This window comes from Trachypithecus francoisi, unplaced genomic scaffold (assembly GCF_009764315.1).
Source record: "Trachypithecus francoisi isolate TF-2019V2 unplaced genomic scaffold, Tfra_2.0 Lachesis_group1, whole genome shotgun sequence".
Classification (NCBI taxonomy): Eukaryota; Metazoa; Chordata; class Mammalia; order Primates; family Cercopithecidae; genus Trachypithecus; species Trachypithecus francoisi.
The window spans coordinates 149,158,782-149,181,976 of record NW_022681454.1 but is presented as its reverse complement, the minus strand read 5'-3'; the positions used below and the strand labels follow the sequence as shown (position 1 = coordinate 149,181,976).

Genomic DNA, 23,195 nt, shown 5'->3' with positions numbered 1-23,195 from the left:
CTGTATATAATATTCTGTGCCCAACACAAAGTAGGTGCTAAACAAATGCTTACTGAATGAATAAATGTGGAAAATTGCTTATTGGTCAATACTGCCACCTATTTGTGTTATTGAAAATGTAAATGCTGGGCATATATGCTATTTCAGTTGGTATCTGTAATAGAACAGGTTTATTAGTTTGCCAGTTTTAATAAGCAAACCTTTTAGTAAGCACTCACATCCCAGAAAGTTAATGACAGTGAGTTAGTGAAATTTCAAAAAGTATTGCAGTCTCAACATGGTTGGTGTTCCTTTCATTGATGTTGAAATTTTGAACTGTCTGTAATTTTGAACTGTCTGTAATCTAAATTCTGTGCTTAGGGCAAGACAGCTAACTTTGGTGGTTTCCTAGTCCTTTCCAGAGTACAGTGTTGTCATGATAATAATAAAATCACTGACATAGGAATATAAACACGTTCTCCTACTCTTATAAAATGGAAGTGTATTTTTAAATCTTAGCAAGGTAATGAAAAGAACTAATAGTATTCATAGTATTTTCCACTAATTATAAACTTTTTAGTTGAGTTAAGCTTTTTAATACCGATTGTAATATATGTTTATGCTTTAGAAAAATAATGCTGTGGTTTCTGATATTTGCTTGTATGGCCAATTCAAAAATATTAGTTATTTGTTTTGTGTCATTTTCTGGATGCCTTAGAAATAAAGTTGAATAAGATGTGAATCTTTAGGGAGGAGATAAGGGAGAAAGATGTATAAAAATAATGACAATGAACTATAATAACTGCATTAATAGAAGAACTATATATAAGATGGAAATAATGAACTCTTGAGAGTCAAGGTGAGGTACTCTATTAACTACTTCATCCTTTATGTTGACATTATGTACAAAGATAAGTATTTCTCTGAAGATACATGATTCACTTATATTTTTCTCACTGTATGTACATTATTTTTTGTTTCTCCTCACAACCACAACTGGCCCTTCTAAAAACTTAAGTCATCCCAATTATTTGCTCAGAGAGAGCCATTTCTCTAGTAGGAGCTCACAGGTTAATGATTCTATGGCATCATTCCCCAGAGGCAAAGACATCATCATATATTTGTGCTGCTTTTTTTCCTCGTTACTGCTGACTTCTATGCTAGCACACTAGTTCCACTTCTACACCTAGCACAGTGGAGTTGTGATGAGATGAGCATTGGGTCTGAGTTAGCAGATGGATTTTATTCCAGGACCTTATTCTTGGTCATTCCCTTTGCTAATGGAATTTCAATAATGCTTCTAGGTTGTCAGTCAACACAAGAATTAATTTTTTGTAGAATGGGAGAAATGATTGCCTAGCTGAAATTACATGAAAATTTACTTTATTGTAATGAAAACATATTTAATATAGTGAAATAGTAATTCTAAAAATACAGATGACAAACATAACCATTTTCTTAGCTGTTTGGTTGACTAACTTAGCTATTTGGTTTCTTAGTTATTTGGTTGACCTTCTTCCCAGTGAACTTACTACTTAATATTTTAGTATAAGGCATAAAATACTTAAAAGAAACTTATTTAACAGAGATAATAGACTAATCTAAAGTTTAAAATGTTTCTTGTCACAGAGATAAGATAAATACAGACACAAACCAACAAAGATTTTTAAATATTATGTTACTAAAAACTTAAATCTGAATAAAGTTTCAAACTATATTTTAGCCAAGAGTGGTATAAATAGAAATGCGAGAATGATTTTGTTTTGTTCATATGTAGATTATGATGACAGTAATATAATAGATCACAGTTTTCCTTGATAGTACGTCAGAGAATGTTGAAAGTCATTTTTATTCTGTTAATTTGAAATTCAGTTAGAGGCTCGGTTGACTAGCTTTGCTTGACAAGTTCTTCACAGTTTAAATTAACATCATAAGATATTAGGGAGAATTGTTTAAATACTTGGGAAGACAAGGTCTTCATTAGTACTTATAAACATATGCATTTCTCACTTAAAGGATAAACAAATTAATAAAAATCTTTCCCAAGTGGGAACCATGGTAGATGGAGGATATGTGGTAGTAGAAGGACTTCTCAGTGTAGACTTTTTTGTATATCATTTTGATGTTTGAAGCATACAAACCTGGTAATAAAACATGAATCTACAGGACAGTACCCCCATATAAACAATATTTGTGGGGAACAGGTTTTCCTGTAACTCACAGCCCTAAGTAGGAGCCATATAATCATGGGAGCATGTCCTTTGAATATACAAAGTTAAGAGGTATTTCTTTAGGTTTTGAGACGGTATCCCCTACTTCTTTAAAGTTTGCCTCTTCTTAACTGAGTAGACTTAACTTGAAAAAGTTAGTTCAACTAGAAATAGGGCATGATTTCAGTTGAAGCCAAAGTATATACTATTATAGCACTAGTATTACACCTGTCTTATGAAAAGCTTGTTACCCCTGACAAATTCTGAATGAAATTTTAGGTGTTCTGATAGTCCAGAACATTGAGGAAAATCACCTTTTTTCCCCCTTTCCTAAATCTTGAGTCCTCAGAACTTCTAACAAAAGGGTTTATGGGTCCATTCCTAACAATTAGATTTTTTGGTTTTTTTGCTTCCCTTCGAAGTAAGATTATTTAGATAACTAACTTCTACTGAGTACATATACATATTGTTCCTGAGGGTAAGAATTAGTTTAAGAGCCAGGTAGGAGAATTTTTTTTAAAAGATAAGTAGACAGTAGAATATAATTTCTAGAAGATTCAAGATGTACATCTTCATAAAATTTTACGTTATCTTACTTTCATTTATATTTTAAAGTAAAAGATGTTGCATTGACATAATGTCTTAGTTATAAAGGTAAACATTTTTGTTTTTAAAATTATGATACTACTTTATGCAGTATTTAGAACCATTTTACTAAAGAAAGCCATTTACCACCATAGCAGAGAGTATTAAAATATTAGTAAGTCCAAATGGTTGTTTTGTTTTTCTGGAGAAACTTGCTTCGAATAGTGGTAACTATAGGCACACAATTTACTTGTAATAAAGAACACTAATGGGGAGGGTAGGAGTAAATTAACTAGACCCTTAATAATGGGCTTTTCTAGTTCAAGGAATCTTATAATTGTCCCTGAAGCTAGTTGTGAAGGAAGTTGCAAGGTGAAATATCTAGATTTGTGTAGAAGTCATTCCAGGAAAAATGTTGCCTTCTGGCAAACTTTGGCACCTTTATTATGTAAAATGCCTTTTTAATGATAAGCAATATAGATTGTCAAAATAATTTTGGAGACAGAAGTCCAGTGCCTCCTGTTTACTCCAGATTAAATTAGCAAATAAAAATAAGCCTCTCCAGCGAGCCCAGTGTTTGCTCTTTTGGGGAGAAAATAGCCTTTTGGCCAAACTTTACACACTTAGGTAGTACTAGTTTGTTAATCTTAAAAAGATATTCTCATGTTTAGTAAGAATTGATGAAGCGTGTGGCCATTTTCCTGAAAATTACTATGTTTTAAAGGATTGAATTGGAAAAGCATAGGGGATGTTTTTATTAAATCAATACCAAAATATGCAGGTTGAAATATAAGTTAGATTACATAATTTCTGCAAATGCTATCGGCTCCAAACCAGTTAACTTTATTGTCGTCAACCCCAAAGAATTATTAATTTCTCTCTTTGGGATTGCCTGTTTTGTACCATCCAAGCTTCTTGAAAAATCTGATTAGTCTGTGCCAGGACTACGGTAGGATGACAGTTAGTGAAAATAGCATGCTTTGCCTCTGTTGAGGGGGACCATATGAAAATATATCCTATTTTCAAAATGTTTCTGAAAAGATTTATTGTGGAAATGTTCCTTGCTATTTAAAACTCTTCAAAAATGCAGGTTTTACAAAATACAAAAATAACCTCCTGAAAGTTTGAAAGGGGAGAGGGGGCTGTCGTGTGGGGGCGGTCTCATTTGCTGCCCACATCCTCCCTCTGTTCAGTGCGTTGTGTGCTTACGGGTTCCCTGGAGCGGATCACCGTATAATTGATGTGCAGTCTGCATTGCTGAATCCTGGACTGCACCATTCTGTGTTCAAGGGAAGATGTAATCTGATCCCTCTGCTGCTGAGGGAGGAATCTGTTCAGTCAAGGCTTTGACAGGGCATAGTCTCCTCCAATAATCTTCTCCGTTCTCTCTCATTATTCCCTCGAGTTCTTCTCAGTCAAGCTGCATGTATGTATGTGTGTCCCGAGAAGCGGTTTGATACTGAGCTGCATTTGCCTTTACTGTGGAGTTTTGTTGCCGGTTCTGCTCCCTAATCTTCCTTTTCTGACGTGCCTGAGCATGTCCACATTAGAATCTGTGACATACCTACCTGAAAAAGGTTTATATTGTCAGAGACTGCCAAGCAGCCGGACACACGGGGGCACAGAATCACTGAAGGGGAAAAATACAGAAAATATGGGTTTCTACGGCACATTAAAAATGATTTTTTACAAAGTAAGTAATCTGTTTTCTTCCTATGCTGTGTGATTGTGTGTCTATGCCTGCCTGAGAAGGAAAATCTGTATCATCAGAGATGGCTGCAGTATCCTCTAATTTTGGTGGGTGGCTGGATGTCTGGTATTCTGTTTTATATCATGAATGTAAGCAAATAATGGAAAAACTGTGAGCTGGAAAAAGCTTTAAATTTAAGATTAAATGTATATTTTAATCTGAGAATTTTTCACTAAAAATATATTCAGACTTTAGAAATGTGGCTCCGTTAAATGCTGACCTGGAAATACTCTATCCTTAGTTGGCTTTTAGTAAACCTTTTGCCTTCAATTTTTCTATACCTTATATATAGTTTTTATTTTTTCATTAGTTGACTCTTTAAAAGTATAGAGTCATGAGACTATTTGGGATTTATATTTAAAGAGATCATGTTTACTTTCCATACCCCTCAAAAATTGCAGAATTAATTTTTGGTTCTGAAGTCAGTATTTTCAGTAAACAGAACAGTATTTAAAAGACTTCTATAGTCATACAGAAAGTGCTTTCCTTTATAAAATATTTTGAAAATAAAATCCTTTCTCAGTGGTTTCCTTGATACACATTTTGGGCATGTTTATTCATTGAAGGATTTCTAAGATGGAAATAAAGTTTGCTTTTAGTGGCAAATGGTATTTGCACCAATGTTTTTTACAAGGTATCCTGGGAAGTTCTGAAAACCAGTATTACAAACTTAATTAGAATAAATATCAAACTTTCTCCTAATTATGAAGATAAGAATTTGAGGAAGTTATCAGAAAACTAGATTGTAACATAGTCTGTACTGACTGACCTTCCTGATGGATTCATTTGCATGTATGTGTATATATGTGTATCTATAAATTATACACATGGAAACACGTGGCTACCTATATACTTCAGCTTTTATATTTATGTTTGCTTTTTAATAAAATTATTTGGAGAAAGAAAGTAATGGTTTCTGAGAGGAATCACTTTAAAACAATGTAATCAGTACAGAAACTTCTGAAGGGAAGAAACCAGCCAGACCAATTCCATTTATTTCCAGTAGGTATGTCATAAACTAAGGTATAAATTGTAGATGAGCTTGTTGTACCCTCACCTCTAGCCCCTAGTTCGTAAAATCATCCCGGTATTTTAGAAAACTCTTCGTGATGACAAAAACATGGTCTTTATTATTCAGTGTGGCTCTAAAACATTTTTAGTCTCTTCAGTATTTATATTGTATCATGCTATGTTGTGATGTTCCCATGTAAGGCAAGAGGTAGGAAAATAAGGCTGCTGCAAAGCAAGGATTTTTACCTCCTTATAAACATGAGGATAGCTCGCTATCACTCTGGAGTGTTTTTCCTCCTATAACTTGCAGTAATACAGTGATTAATTAGTGGACACAAATCTTTAAAAGGGGTTGTTGAAATGGAAAAAGTTGAATCTGATTAGATTTTATTTTCTCGTTTTAAAATATACATATAGTCATATAAGAATATTTCAATATTGATGTTGACAAGATACAATTCTGAATATATTTATAGTATAGCATGGCATAATGAAACACCTTAAAATGTAGATTTTGGATACACTTTATAGAGAGGCATAACTGATTCTTTTAAAACCTTTCTGTTGTTGCTTTTCAAGTTAGAATATTTTGTCCTGAGTATCTGTCAATAGAGCTATATTCTGTATATATATCAACTGATGACTTTTTCCCTCAGCGTTATTATACTGTTTCCAGATTTCTCTTATTATTGATTTACTTTTTAAAACTGTACTTATTGCCCATATTTATTGCTTTATGCTTTATCACTATTCAAGATTATTTATCCTGCTCTTTACCCTTTTATAATAGTATGAGTGTTTAAAATTAAGTTTGTTACTTTCATACTTATTTCTGATTTTACAATTTTGAATTTTGTTTATCTTTATTAAAAACATGTTTTTAAAGAAAAATGAAGATTCACGAGGAAGGCACGTTAAATATGATTCTTTTCTGTGGGGATTAACATGAGATTTTTCCCTATGTTGGTTATTAAATTGGAAAACATGAAAGATGTATTACCTCAAGGAATATATATATATATATATATAATGAATATCAGTTTTCAAATCATCACACATTGTTGTTCTGGATAAAATATTAGGGGGAAAAATTCACCTTTCCATTCCATTCAGAGGAAAACAAAGTAGAACAAATAGAAGAAACTATGACACATTTATTTTATATATATAATTACAGTTGTAGGCATATGAAAATTTAAGAATTTAAAATATTAACCATGCTGTCTCAAGATTTAGACGATTTTTAAAAAACATATCTTGTTTGTTTTACCTTATAGATGAAAAGAAAGTTGGACCATGGTTCTGAGGTCCGCTCTTTTTCTTTGGGAAAGAAACCATGCAAAGTCTCAGAATATACAAGGTAATATTAAATATAATGATTGATTATGTCGTGATTCTCAGTTTTTTAGAGTTGATTCTGAAAGTGTTTTAGTTTATTCTTGTAGAATAATAATGTTACTAGTACGGTTGACTGTTTAACACATTTTGAGATTACTGGAAATTGAGAACTATATCATTTTAAATAAGAAGAGGAATACCACCTTAGTTTATGGTTTATTACTAATACATTTGAAGTATGACATAAGCAGAAATTATCAAAAATTTAAAATTACAATTTTTAAGGAATTCTAAAAAGTAAACCATAAAATATGAATATGAGCCCCTGTGTCTTGTTACTATAGCAACAGCTGTTCTAGGGTAGACATTTATGTATGGAAATTTGAAGATCCGTTTATTAGCAGTGAAATAAAACAACTACTAACTAAATCTTATTTCATGAAATTAATATGTTAGAAATTTTCTTTTATGGGCTTGGTAGGTCTTAAGTTTTTAACACATACATTTCCATACCAGTAGAATAGTTTCCATAACAACTAAATATAATTGTAATCTTTTTCTATTTCAGTCCCCATCATTTTTGAATTTTACATCAGTATAAAACTTTTCCCACTCTCACACTAATTAGGCTAACTTAAGCACAATGTCTGTTGCCCAGCCAATTAAAAGTGGCTTTGAATGTCACTTGGAATGTCGTATTTTAAAATTTAAATGACAGAAGTATCTTAGAGCTTTTTTTGGTCTTTAAAACAGAATTATTTGTATAATTGCCAATTTTTAAAATAAGTGATTAAAACTTAACAGTAGAAACCACAAGAACTTTATGGTTATGACATTTCTTCCTTTCTCTCAAAATATTTCGATTTAGTTATTTTTATTCTATAAGATGCAATACAATTAACATTGCTCAGATGCAATTTTTTATTGAACATTATTACAGATTGTATCTCTTACAGAAAAATAGCTTGTTTTTATTTCAGCTGTAAAAATATTTCTTTCAAATGCTCTTTTATGAAATTTGAAAATCATAATAATTGGAATAGTCTTACATTCAAAAAGTGAAGAGATAATACAGAAGAGAAAAACGAAGCTATCTCTTATTCAGGAGCTGGTTTTCTGGGTGATTTTTTTTATATTAACTGTCCCCCTTCCTGTTAGTCTTTGCCTTTTGACAGTTTTACTGTGTTTTGGCACTTCCACCAGAGGGTGTGGAGGGATAGAGAGACAAGCGAAACTATTCACTTCATTTTGCTTTTCCCTTCTAGTCATGATAAAAAATTTCTTGGATGAGAAATTTGCATTTAATATTAAACTGTTAATGCTATTTTTTAAATGTATCAGTCTTCGATTAATATGGCTGATACCAGGACAAAGGTATTACATTGTTCACTTGTTTTTAAGGCGACTTAGAATAAATGAGTGCTGAATGTTTATTACGGAGCACATTTTAGTAAAATTTGTTTTTTGTTGCTCACTTTTTATATTGACAAAGCAACTGAAAAGGCACAGGTTTTATTTTTAGCTTGTTAATACATAATTTTATTAAAGCAAAATTAGACCAAACAGCATTTTTATTTCCATGTTTTTTTGGAGACTCTTGGTTAGGAAAATATATATTTGATATTTTGTCGTATTTTTGACATTTGCTAATAAAACTATGATTTATCCATCAAAAATTTGTTATAAACACATCCTATTTTGGAGAAAAAGAAAATAGAACTTACCTTTGAATTTGAAAGATAGATTTAATTGTTGAATGTTAAAGATTGTCTTCGATTTATACTATTAGAGGATTTAAAGGGGATAGATAAGAAGACTCTTCTGTAAAATCTGGTGATTGAGATACATTTTTTTAACAAAATAATGCTGGATAGAAAAAAAGCTGGAGGAGTTGTTTCATTAGTAATTTATCAGTTTGATTGTTAACTATTATGATGCAATTTGTAAGTGTTCTTTGAATTTAAAATAATCAACATAGCTCAATGAATTGAGTGAGAATTTCTTTTCAAATATAATTTCATTAAAACAGACCTTCTTGCTGCTTTTTTTCCAAGGTCTTTAAAATGGATACCCAATATTTACCTTGAGTTTAGTTTAATTACATGCAGAAATTAGAAAGGAAACTAATACATTCATAATATAGTTACATATCTATATTCTTTCTGCTATTAATTGATCATTTTTAGGGTAGTTAGACAATTTTAGAGAGATCATCTAGTCATCCTGATTTTACTGGTGGCAGAATTGAATTTCAAGTTTGAGACAGTTAAATCTCAAAATTTAAATTACTATATAAAAATGTTTAGATGATCTTATTTAGTTTTGTGTATAAGTTCTTAATGCCTGTTTTGAATAAATGTATTTCTAATCAAGACTGAGTCCTGTCAACTATTCAGACCAAGCTTTATAAATAGCAATAAAAAATTAGAAATATTATAGACAATTTTGAAGGCATCTGGGGCAATCTTAAGGAATAATGTGATTCTTGAAATTCAAAGCATTTGAACATAGTATTTCTATGTATGAGTTTTTTAAAGCATTAATAAAGTATCACAACCCTTTGTATAAAGAAAATTTAAACTTTTACTTACGTCACTGAAGACCAGTCATAGGAGAAGTGGGACTTGTATGTTCTAAAGAAATATTTTGTCATTATTTGTATATATTAACAACTTGCAGTTTTGTCATGGAGATTCTGTTATTTGGTTGCAATTAGCATTTCTGCGATAATAACAGGTGTTACGTAGGAGGGAGGAAACTTACTGTAAGAACCGCAAATAGGTTTTGTTTACCTGTGATCTCTGGGAAGAAATGTAATTAATTGAACTGATGATTGAAATATGCCAGATCATTATTCTTTGTACTAGAATCTATTATTAATAAGCATCTATTTTTGCTTTCACTCTTGTTTTTTTCTTTTTTTTCCTTTCTCTCCTTTTTTTTTTTTTTTTTTTTTTTGTAGTACCACTGGGCTTGTACCATGTTCAGCAACACCAACAACTTTTGGGGACCTCAGAGCAGCCAATGGCCAAGGGCAACAACGACGCCGAATTACATCTGTCCAGCCACCTACAGGCCTCCAGGAATGGCTGAAAATGTTTCAGGTGACATATCTGAACACAGTACTTGAAATGCTTCACTTAATGGCTGCAAAATAAGGGATTAATCATCCATAAAAATAGAAGGAAGCACTTTTACATGCTATACTATGGATGAACCTTGAAATCATTCTGCCAAGTGAAAGAAGCCAAACACAAAAGACCACATGTTGATTCTCTTTATATAAAATATCCAGAATAGGCAAATCCACAGAGACAGAAAGTAGATTAATGGTTGCCTGGCAATGGGGGGAGGAGAAGGACTAACTGCCAATAGGTACAGATTTTCCTTTTGGGTGATGGAATGTTCTGGAATTGGATAGTGGCGATGGTTGCACAGCAGAGTGAATATAGGGAAGCACTGAAGTATACACTTTTAAATGGTGAATGTTATGTGATATATATTTCAATTTTAAAATGCTATTAAAAACAAGGGAACTCAATTTTTGAGTGTCATAATTGAGGAAGTCCAATACTTATTTGTGTAACTGTGCACTGACATTTTTTAAAATTGCTTTTTAAATAATAAGACCGACCTTTCTCTTCCCCTTTGTTTGAATTTCTGGGTTGTCTAGTTTTCTAAACTGCATTGCTTGTAAGTTAGGCATTTAAGAGTAATTTAAGAACCTTGCTAGCTAGAGTTAATACAGCTTGTTTTCTTCAGTGCCATGCTTGTATATGGCTTACCGTACTTGAATCACGATTACTATATTTTAATTGTATTTATATTCTTTGGACATTTACAGGGAAGATTGGTTACAACCAAACCCTGAATATTATGAATTTTATAACCTAAGATAGTGATATTACATTGATTTATCTCCTCTTCCAGTAAGATAATGCATATAAATCAAGTGTTTAGCAAAATACATGGCAAGGATTAAGTACTCACTCAGTTATTTGTTGTAAATAAATAATATAAATTATGTAAAGTAAAGATATGATATTAGCCTCCATACTAATGTAAAATGAATATACTACCCTACCTCTGGCTGCATGAATGGTTAGGTATTTAATCAATGCATAAGGGAATAATGGTTGATAAAGATGATACTTTATTTGACTTTTAGTGTTTCAGATTTTTAAAGTGTTCACTTTGTAAACCCTAATATTTTAAATACCTAGATGAATATGAGATAAATGTATTTTTTTCTTCTGTAGCTAGAAAAGTAACTTGGAGCACTATTGCTTTTAAATGGATTTTAAAAATTATTTTCTACCCTTCAGGTGATTTCTGAAAAACTAGGATAACCTTTTTTTGGTTGGTAACTGAAAGATTTGAGCCTTGCTCTCAACAGGGATTAGTTTTTCCCCTGGTTTGAGACAAAAGTTTCTCAAGACGTTTTTCATTTTTGTAACTGAGGGGATGGGGGCACAGGACACTGCTGGTATCTAGTAAGTAGAGGCAATATAAAGGACGATCTCCATGCCAAAGAATTATCCAGCCCAGAATGTCAGTGGTACTAAAGAATCTGGGTTAGAGGAATGAAAATTATATTTTATTGTTATTAAAATGTTATAAGCCACTGCAATTACAAAGAATTTTTTTAAGTTTTCATTTTCATAGTCATTTGTTGATTAAACTTACCTTTTCTCCAAGGATTATTCCTACCCCACCCCCCTGAGTTATTTTGCCTCTGGTTCATGATGGTTTGTAAAATGTTAATTCATTTTTATTTTTTCCTATGCATACCCTCAGAATTCTGAATTTTTAATTTTGTTCCATCCTTTTAAAAGGAAATCTATCCATCAATAAGAGGTGAAAATAAAACTCGGACACTTACATAGCCTTAAAAAAAATTTAAATATTTTTATCATCTCTGATTAAGCCAAAGAGGTAGGAATATGGTTGTGTGTTGCCATGCTAGCACATGCATATAGTATGAACAGCATATATCATTCTGATTTCATATCACATGATTTCACTGATTTAATATTTTTATAAGAAAATACTAACATAATTGAAAATTACACTATTAGCAATAGTTTTATCATCACTGTAGAAAACCTCCAAAATGCTTATTTTATATGAAAAGGCTTATTTCTCATCAGAAGGAAGTTCAGAGTAAGATTTACTTTTTCTGTGGTAGGGCTCATTTTTTCCAACGTTTTGGAATACCTGAATATTCTTTGCTTACTATCTGGGATATTTCACAATTTTAAGGGGACTCTCTAATATTGATCCATAGGAAGAGGCATTTCAGCTTTATTTTAGTCAGGATAGTTTAGAGAGTTCATTGTACACCGTTTGCTTGTTTAGCTAGTTCATGCTTTTTAAATGAAATGTCCAAATGTTACCATATACTGTATTTCATCAAATCTGAGACACCATAGTTTTTTTAGATGCATTCCAATTTCAGAAATGTTCATATTAAAAAAAAAAACTTTATTCAATAAGCTAAAGAATGTTAGACTAGCTTTTGGTCCTGTGAAAGAAGTAGGTACAGTGAAAAAAACTTGTTCTTAGTTAACAGGAATAGCATGTGGAATTACCCCTGCAGGTATAGTATTTTAATTTTTTTTTTTTCAGATAAATATTCTGTAGCAAAGAAATCTGTAGCAACAAAAGGTCAACTAGACAGGTAGATCAGGACCTTCATCTTTTGAGTACCATGTCTGTCTCTGACACACCCAAGGCCTCATTGTTGTACACTGCCCTTTATTTTCAGGGCTGGTCCCAGAGTAACTAGAAATGATTCACTTGCCTAAAGGCTTACAGTGCTTTAATGTCTAACTTGTAGAGATATAATTTCATAATAAAGTGGGGAAGTCATGAGTTGACCTATGTGAGAGAGTTGAGGGATAATTAAACTGGCATGATTTCTACAAATATGCTTTGGGGGCATTTCATGATGACTTTTCTGTTGCATAATAAGCAATATGGGAGAGCTTGTCCCCTTACTGTTCTGCTATTGCTCCTAAGGCGGTGATACAGCATTGTTTTGGTCCAGCTCCATCAATTCTGACAGAGTAGTCTGTACTCTGTTTATAAATTGAGTATGAAGAAATGATATTCCATTTTGCATAAAAGAGAACTGAAACAGAATGCCACTGGAAAATAGAAGTGCAAATTAAAGACAAAAACCAAAAAAAAAATAGAAATTTTATACCATTTGAATTTTCAGTAGCCATTGATCCACTTTGTATGGTAGTCAGATTGATGCTTCAGATTAATTTAGGGAAGCGAGTTGGTCATTTGTTTGGTTTGTTTATATCATTCAGGTGCTAATAAATGGTTTTTCACTTAAAATTTTCAGACTAGGTAAAGAAATTAATTACATGAACATTATTTTATATTGAAATTTGTATTCAGAAGCATCTTGAGAATAGCACAAATGACTTAGAAGGACAACTTCTTAGTTCAAATTTTGACATTGTCTCTTAAAAACAATAACTTCATTAATATATAACCATTCTTGCCTTTATTTTCACACTCTATAAAACACATAACATTAAAAAGTTGTCAAAGGGGAGAAAACATGTACATCTGCTTAAAGTTATACTTGGAAATATATTAGAGACTCAACAAATGTTAGTTTCTTCCCTTGGTCAAGAAATAATCTTAGTGGACCTCAGAAATTTTCTCCATCTGAAAATTTGAAAATCTGAAAAGGGACCATTAACACTAGTTTCACAGTGTTGGTGTGAGGATCAAAGATAAAGTGATATGGAAGAACTTTAACCTTACACAGATGTCATTAGCTTTGCATTATTTTAATTAAAGCATATTTGAATTAAGCTATTTATGTACTTTGAAAAGATGTTATACTAAAAATATTTTAAAATGATAAGTATAAAATACATGTGTTTTGATATTAAAAATGGAGGAAAAACTTCTCCATTGAAAGATTTAGTTAGGTTTCATGGGAACACTTAGAAACTGTGCATGTTCTCAAACCTACTTTATTTACATCTTATTTGCTACTCAACAAAAGATTAAAACCCACAGGATGGTGCCAAAAATTGAATTTATTATTATTACTTTGAAATTGTACTTGGGACACAGTGATTTAAAAACCTTGTTTTGTGTGAAGGACTTGAAGAAAGTCATGTATTGGAGCTAGAGAAGACTAAGGGAAAATGTGATGTCTGTTTTTAATATATTAATGACTTTTGTATAAAAGTAGGAAAAGACTCATTCTTGATTTCTTCAGAAAGTAAAACCTGAATCATGTTCTTTGAGTCAGATTTTGGCATTAAGTTAAACTTAACAATTAAAACTGGCCCACAGTAGAATGGAAGATAAGTTACTCGAATCCTGGAACTGTTCACACAGCCTGGATAACCATGTGCTAGAGGTGCTAGAGAAGTGAATTCTTTACCACATGAAATTCAGGTGCAGTACTACCCAAGATCATAAAACAGTCTATCTAATTGGGACACTAAAGATCATCCAGACCAGTGGTTCACAAGTGCTGCTTTGAATCATCTACATCAACACTGGATGAGCTGTTCGTTTAAAAAATAAAATGTCTTCAGCCACTGAATCAGACTCTCTGCTGTTGGGTCTTAGAACTCAGTAATTCTTGCTGTCCTTGATCGGCATTTGGGAACCACTGGCCTGGACCAAGCCTCTCGCTGTGTAGGTGGGTTCTCTGAGACTCAGACTCATTAAGAGACTTCCATGTGGTTCTACAGTGAGTTTCCTGGTGAAGCCCAGGCTCTTGATTGCAGTTTAGTGCTCTTTCTACTCTTCTCTACTACCTCTATGCTCTAATTTACCTGAAATAAAACACCACTTCCATGGGGAATTTTCAAATTTGCATTTGCAATTTTGTCCTCAAATTAAAATTTACTTCTGAACCTGGGATGTTTTTCCTCTGCCCTTCAATATGTTCCAACAAGACTACCATGAAAGGCCAAAGGAAGTACTTTTTTTTTTCCTCTTTTCCGAGATAACCACTTCTCAAGTAGCAGTAAAATAATAATTAAAAGAGTTATCCAACACTTCACTTTTGCAGATAAACCAAGGCCTGAAGAGGTTAAATTGTAACCTAATTATAATGACAGTTATCTCCTAAAATTATTTCCTGATCCCCAATTCAGTTCTCTCTCAACTATTCTTCGTTAATGGTTGTTGTGGGTTATTTCATATACACACACGTAGTCATTAGCTGCAAAGGTTTCATGTAAATGTATATGTCCCTTGCGCTTAATTATATATATACAAAATTTGAAACCACTCTTGGAGCCAGAATCAGCAAGCAAGTCCTAGTGCTACCATCAAATATAAAGAATAGAAACACTCTCTAGAGATAAAATTGAGATGACAGCATTAATCTAGAGATAGCATTTCCTGGTTCTTTTGGGACTCATTTATTTATTCAATAAATACTTACTAAGCACCTTTTCTGTGCGAGGCCCTACTTGGGTGTGGTATGCAATAGTGAAAAAAACAGACAAAAAACCCTTTTTCATGAAACCTGCATTCTAGTCAGAAGGGGATAAGGTGGATGGGTTTGGAACTGGTTACAATTTTAGAAAGGTTGCTCAGGGAAGGAAATAAGGAAGCAAGGCATGTGAGTATCTAGGGAAACAATGTTCCAAGAAACAGCAAGGAAAGATGTTGTGAAACTGAGTGTGCCTGGAGTGTTTACAGCAGAGAAAGAGTGTGTATGGCAGAGCAGAGTAAATAAGAGGAAAAGTAATGGGAAATTAGTATGTTGTAGGGCCACCCTAAAGACTGATTTCTACTTTGGGTGAAATGGAAAGCCATTAGAAGGTTTTAAGAAGGTTTAAGACTTTAACAGTAGCACCGAGTACAGTGTGGATAATAGAATGAAGAGCCAAAGGTAGAAAACTGGAAGACCACTTAGGGAGTTACAGGAATAATGTAGGTGAGACATACTGGTAGCTCAATCCAGTGTAGTAATAGTCAGATTGTGGATATATTTTAAAGTTTAAGGCTATGAGTTCATTTGGATCATAACCGTCTGATGGTAAAAGAGAGGGAGGAGTCAGGAATGACCAAAGACTTCTTGGCCTGAGTAACTGGTAAAATAGAGTTTATTTTACTGAAATGAGGAAGACTGTAGAAGTATAGATTTGGAGGGAGAGATCATAGACATGTTAAGTTTCAATTACATATCCAAAAATAGATGTTTAAAAAGCAACAACATATACAGGTCTGAAGTTCAGGAAGGACTCCAGGCTGGAGAGAGGAAAGCTGTTTTTATGGTCCAGATCTTTGTTTAGAATCACCAAAGAGATGTGATTTTAACCGATAGAACTGTTGAATATGTATGGTCAGTGGAAACAGTCTCATTTTCTTATGCTACTCATCTTTATCAGTTTTTAATAAAATAACACAAAGTGACATCTACTGAGTATATATATAATTTAGATTAAGACATTTTAAATTGTCTTGGATTCTTATTAAAGATTCTTTAAAATAAAATAAAAATGCATTGTTTCAAATATTGTTTAGAGTCTTAGATATATTTTGTTATACAGGCATGATTTTTTTCCATGTAATTTTTCTTAAATATATGGAAATTTCTGACACAGTTTCAAATACTTAGCTAAGGTCTGAATTAGATGTTTATCATCTGTTCGTCTGTCCTGTCTTCTTTAATTCTGCACCCTATCCTCCAAAAGCCTTGATAAAAGATATGTCTCATATATTAGCTTCTTTTTTTTTTTTTTGAGACAAAGTCTCGCTCTGTCACCCAGGCTGGAGTGCAGTAGCGTGATCATAGCTCATTGCAGACTTGACCTCCTGCCACAGCCCCCCAAGTAGGTGGGACTACAGGCGCATTCCACCATGCCTGGCTGATTTCTTATTTTTTTATGGAGGCAGGGTCTCGTTATGTTGCCAGGCTGGTCTCAAATTCCTGAGCTCCAGTGATCCTCCTGCCTCTGCCTCCCAAAACTGCTGGGATTACAGGCATGAGCCTACACACCTGGCCTAAAGCTACATTTTAATCAAGTCAGCATAGTTATCCATCACTCAAAATGAGCATGTCCTTATACTAGTGTCCATGCATTGTCTGTGATGTAGATGGAGAGGAATAGCATTTTATCAAAACCCACTTCAAATCCTGTGAGGGATGTGAATCAATAAATTAATGAGTTTGTTCTATTGATACCAAATGGAGAGACACGAGTGGAGATTGATCACTATAAGTTATGTCAAAGAGGTAAGTTTAAACCAGTATTTGAAGTTATGTAAGAGAAACCAAACAAGATAATTAAACTTCAAATTAACTGCTTTTAATTGGTCACGTGTGTACATATACATGTTTATGAGTATTTTACATTTCTATGTATAATAAATCCTCCCCCTGACCAAAAAAGGTACAAAGTAAGACTCAGGGTGAATGTTCTGGATACATATATTTGTAGAAACAAAAGGAGGGGACACAACTGATTGGAACCTGTATTTCTTTAACATTAGGTGGTAATATGGAATATACTATGGAAATAAATACCATTGAAATGTTTTATGGTATTGCCAATTTAACACATACTTTATGATAAGAAAGATGAGAAAAAGTTTATTGTAGATTCCACAGAGGTAAATACTTTAAAAAGTATTCCAAATACAGCTCCTCGTATCCTTAGTATATCTCTTGTCAGTTATTACGTATTTCATGTCTTGGATCAAGTTTTCTTGTTTGGACAAGAAATGGAATGGCAAAATCCAGATCTTTTTAGCTGAAAACCTCACCTATTCTGTATTCACCCACTTCTGAAGTGGACACAATAATTCTTACAATGGTACTTAAATCAGTATAGATTTGCAGAAACAAAGGCCTGCTTAAGAATGGTCTTTCATTTAAGTATTAGGTTAATTAAATGTGTGAAATTGTAACATTTTGAATTATTCACATGGCATTTTAGTTTTTCCTTTTAAGAACCATGGCTTTTCTGTGCAGGTGTTCTTCACTGGGGGGAAAATAATAATGTTTTAAGATGATCCCCTGATGTCATTTAAAGGAACTCTTATTTCTGAAGCATAATTGTGTGTTTTTGTGTTTTTATAGTGCATCTCTTTCTTACCCTCTTTTGGCCTTTATTTATATTCTAATTTTACCACTATCAGCTACTATTTTCTATTGTTTATTGTTTTTATTGTTTATTCTATTTTCTATTGTGTATTTGTTTTCACATAACAAATCAAAGCCTGTTTAATTTGTGGAAGACACTTGTCGAATGTGTAATATATCCAGTTACTAATTTTTCTCTGAATGATGTTGCTCGTCTCCTTTCAGATGATGCCTTGTTAAAACCGTCTAATTTTATGGTGCTCACTAGAAAGAATGTAGAGAAATTGTCAACATTTTCTATTATTTACTCAGTAACCCAAAATGATGTTTCTGGAATAAAATTTTGGCTTCTCAGTTAGTGACTTGGTGGTAGATGAACATATAGCTATTATAATAATGTAATGAAAAACTATTTTTCTGTCAAACATGATTTTTTTTAAACCTTTTACAAAATAAAAGTGGTTGGTAAGCGATGAAATTAAATGCATTCTTCAGTGCCTTGTGGAAAAAATGTCACTGTAAGGAGCCACTTTTTTTACAGTTCTACCTTGTTCAACTATGGTTGTGTGTAGATGTGAGTTTTCCTTTATAAGCCTATAATTTGGGACATCTGTTAACACAATAAAAATTTCTAATTCTCTTTGATAGAGCTGGAGCGGACCAGAGAAATTGCTTGCTTTAGATGAACTCATTGATAGTTGTGAACCAACACAAGTAAAACATATGATGCAAGTGATAGAACCCCAGTTTCAACGAGACTTCATTTCATTGCTCCCTAAAGAGGTAAAGATTATCAATTACATTCTTCATTGGGTGTTATTTGAATATATAACTCAACAGCTACCACCTTTAAACATTGTCATGCTAATTATTGTATTCAGTATTGTCAGTTTGACACTCTTAATTAGTGGTAAAGAGGGCTGTAAATTGATACATTGCCATGACTTAATTATGTAATTGTCAGATTAAAGTATGCATGTGGACTAAGTAACTCTTTTCCACTACTTGAATAAGTCATATATATGAGAGTAACTATTGAGTTTCACTAATTTGATTATTTATTTACCAATATTTTTTTGCTGGGTTATTTGAAGCCCAGGCTTTAGTTATCTTGGTATATTCATTATAGTAGATTTTTAAAAATTCTGACCTTATTAAAATAGCAATATTTTTTCTCTTATTTTATTGTATATCTTAAGTCCCTTCAAGACCAATAGTTTTATGATTCTATTGAATTCTAGTTCTCTGGTACTTACATTGTGTAATTATTTTAAATACAAATGCTATAATTTCACGTGTATATATTTTTCTAATCATTCTCCTCCCCATCTCCATTACACAAATACAGATATCCCATACTAATTACATGCTAACAGCACTTCTTTGGGAATTATTTATGCCTATTTCTTTTTATATTTTTATGTAAGCTGAAACTATCATAGACTGATTATATGGGCATTCATAACTATAAATAAGGCATAGTTTAGATACAGTTCCTTTATTGATATTATAGACCTAGTAATTTTATTTTGACAGTGAACAGAAATATTATATATAACATTAAATAATCAGCATCACCATGATTTATATTTTCGTTAAGTCATATGCATATGCCACTAGTTATATATCAGCTAAGAATACAATATAAAATACTAATATACCATTTCAAATGATCCTGAAACTTCAAATTTGAACAGAAAAGGAGTCATTTTTTAAGATTATCATTCTAAATATCCTAATGGTATTAAAGGTAGTCCCAATTAGAATTGCATGTTGGATATGAATAAAATAGTTGTATCATATTTAATGCATAGAACTAAGCATAACTCCAGCAAAGAGCAAAGTGTAGAAAATCTCTTCTTCCTGAAATGTGTTTTCTACTGAGTGCTTTTTAAAAATGACGTTGGCCCAGAATAAAATTTTTAGTTTTGCTAACTCGTTCTAAAACTGAATCCTTTGAATAGATTTAGCTTATGAAAGTGACATCAGCTCTCTTTGCTTCCAGAAGGGCATTAATAGTGGGAAACATTTACATAAGTATTTGACTGAAAGTGATTTTCTTCACCTTTGATATATTCTCCGTAGTTTTCTTAGTGATATCCTCTGTATTTTAGAGGGTATCACTTTGGTTAAAAGGCAGACTTTCTCATTTCATTTTTTTCTCTTATTTCTAATAATGGTGAGGTTTTTGGTTTGTTTTGCTTTATTTGAATTTCCATAATAACTTCTTAACACACAAAATGTGGTTTAAGGTCAGAATATGAAAGTATTTTGAAAAATCTAAGAATTAAAAACAAATAATCAATAACCAGGGTAAATCCAATAAAGATTATCTCGGTTTAAGTGTTCTTTTAAGGACTGCCTGGGGAAAAAGAAGTGAAATTAGTTAGATAGGAGACTAAGGGAGAGCCTTGGTTTAGCATATCATCTGTGTTTCCCTCTTGTTTTCAACTACCAGGAAAAACATTTCCTGTTTTGAAAAATGCTTGTCTATGTGGATAAATAATGGTATAGAAAATATTATCTTCTCAGAAACAAAGTATTATTATTATTTAAAACATTATTACCTTCTTGTCAGGAAATTGACTTATTTTTCTTATAATTCCTTTGGACATATCTCAAAACTATTTACAAACATTTACTTACTAATCTCAAGCTTGACAGAAGTCTCACTAGTTTCACATGGGAGGGTTGTGATGAATAACATTGTCTTTATTTTATAAGTGAATACCAGGAAAATCATAATCTTATGATAGAGCAAAACCTGAAATTCTTAATAGAGGATTAGCCAACATTAAAGAAAATTTTTTTTTCCTTGACTAGTTTAATCCACTGAAATACAGCAAATCTGGGAAAATACTGGCTACCTTCTATGTACAACGTGGTTGTCTTTTATATATGTTATAGAGAAAAATAAAAAATAGGAATTCTTACAGAGTTGGACAAGGAAGAGATAATTATCTGAAATAGGTTTCAATTCAAGAACTTTTCTCTGGCAGAAGTGGTCTTTAGGAAGAAATACTTATCTGGGTTTTACCTTTAAAACAAATGAATAGAAAACTGCATTAACTGGACCATTTGACTTGGCTATAAGAAACCCGTAACTCCCTACCATAGTGGTTGGATAGACAGAGTCTCACTCTGTTGCCCAGGCTAGGGTGCAGCAGAATGATCATAGTTCACTACAGCCTCAAACTCCTAGTCTCAAACGATTCTCCTACCTTAGCCTCTTGAGTAGCCACCACACTTGGTTAATTTTTTTGGGGGGTGGGGGTGGGCGTAGGGGGGGATGTCCCTTTTATGAGAGTACTAATTCCATTCATGAGGACTCCAACCTCATGACCTAATTATTTTCCAAACACCTCACTTCCTACATTGAGGGTTAGTATTTCAACATGAATTTGAGGGAATATAGACATTCAGTCCATTTCAGAGCCCTACATGACAAAACCTTGCTTCCTTTGAGGGAACTGGTATACTCCCTCATAATACATAGTAAGAATCATGCAACTAATTGCTATTTTCTTTTTGGCTTGGCAGTTTAATTCAAAATCGTGTAAGACATAACCTTGTTGACAGCATATTTGTGCTCTACTTTTTCTCTAGTTTAACCTTCTTTTCTGATTTTTTATTTTGTATTTTTTTGTTTTGCTTTGTGTATTTTCTGTATTGCTTAGATGTTTTGATGGAACTGGCTAGATGGAAATAGGCAAACATTTAATAAGTTGAAGTTCTTGGTTGAGTTAGGGTCTTCACTACTTTTAAGGAAGGTGTGCCAGTAACCTATAAAGTTAGCACTTCAGCTTTCTTTAGCGCCTTAGGATTTCTCTATATTTCTCTTTAATGCACTGGACTAGATGATCTCATAATCGCTATTAATGCTGGAAATTTTACATGGTGATTTGGGGATGTACTTTTGAAATCTAAGCTATTCTTGATTTGTTGTTTCCTAGTCTTTAAGATCCATTGACTATTTCTGTATATTACCTGATTTCTACTTTAGTTAGGTAACTAAAGCAAAGAAAAGAATAGACTTTTTCTGTTTTTAGATAAATACCTTGGTCATTAATTAGCATCTCTTTTGCACAAATATTTTTGTGCCTGATAACTTCTATGTTAAATTACAATTACACACAGACTAATAATGGTAACATCACGTTACTGCTATACTGACACAAAGTGAACTTGCTTAGGCTTTGATTAATTGCTAATTCCCAAATTAAGTGGCTTTTGGAGTATCTGTTAAGTACAATGTTGAGATTACATATGTGTGAGTATTGTTGAATATAGTTATACCTTTTTATTTTAAACAACTCAGTTTCTCTGCATAATACTGGTCTTCTCTGATATACCAAAAGTAATTATTTCACAAAAAGTTTGTCACTATCATTCATCAGTAGTAGTAGTAAACTGAATACCGGCTGGTTGGAGTATTTTGTATACACAGTATTTACTGAGTATACTGAATATATAATATTCAACAAATACATAGTAAATATGTAATTAATGGTGAGTTTTTGCTGCTGCTGTTGTTGAGGCAGAATCTTGCTCTGTCACCCAGGCTGGAGTGCAGCGACGTGACTCACTGCAACCTCCACCTGCCGGATTCAAGTGATTCTTATGCCTCAGCCTCCCGAGTAGCTGGGATTATAAGTGTGCACCACCACACCTGGCTAATTTTTGTATTTTTAGGAGAGATGGGGTTTCACCACATTGGCCAAGCTGGTGTCAAACTTCTGGCCTCAAGTGATCCACCTACCTCGGCCTCCCAAAGTGCTGGTATTATAGGAGTGAGCCACTACACCAGCCCATGATGAATTCCTTATATATGTAAAGTCATTGGGAAAGCATAATTTATATTATATAATTTATATTTAGCATCAAAAATAATTAAAATTGTGCTTTTACTCCCTCTATGACCCTTGACCCTTTAATGGATAATTTGTTTTAGTTCTTGTCATTTAGTTAATGTGAAAACTGAGCTTAATTGCTCTATTTAAATTGTTTTCCTTGTATCATAATTTAAAATTTTATGTGATATGTGAGGCTATTTGAATAAACAGTCAGAGGCTTTAATTCCCCTTCTCTTTTTTTTCTCTTTATTTTTCCTCTTTATTTGAACTGACACACTGAAAAAAATTAATAGTTTACAAGTATTATAAACAAAATTTTTAAATCAGTGGTATACCAAAGAGTTAGCTCAAATATACAACTCTGTGTGTCCCATGAAGAAGAT

General features: G+C 32.6%; 1 protein-coding gene across 8 annotated transcripts in view; it reads left to right on the top strand.

Annotated features, from left to right (window-relative positions):
* The window catches only part of FBXW7 (F-box and WD repeat domain containing 7), a 211,960-nt gene that overhangs the window by 176,825 nt on the left and 11,940 nt on the right, over nucleotides 1-23,195 (top strand). For 7 of the 8 annotated variants that reach the window (XM_033215496.1, XM_033215495.1, XM_033215494.1 and 4 more), the window contains 3 exons: nucleotides 6,813-6,895; nucleotides 9,836-9,977; nucleotides 18,608-18,742. In XM_033215496.1, the coding sequence (XP_033071387.1) occupies nucleotides 6,813-6,895; nucleotides 9,836-9,977; nucleotides 18,608-18,742 (360 nt within the window). Of the gene's footprint in view, nucleotides 1-3,970; nucleotides 4,468-6,812; nucleotides 6,896-9,835; nucleotides 9,978-18,607; nucleotides 18,743-23,195 lie in introns of those variants that run through there. The other variant, XM_033215498.1, reaches the window with a different exon arrangement.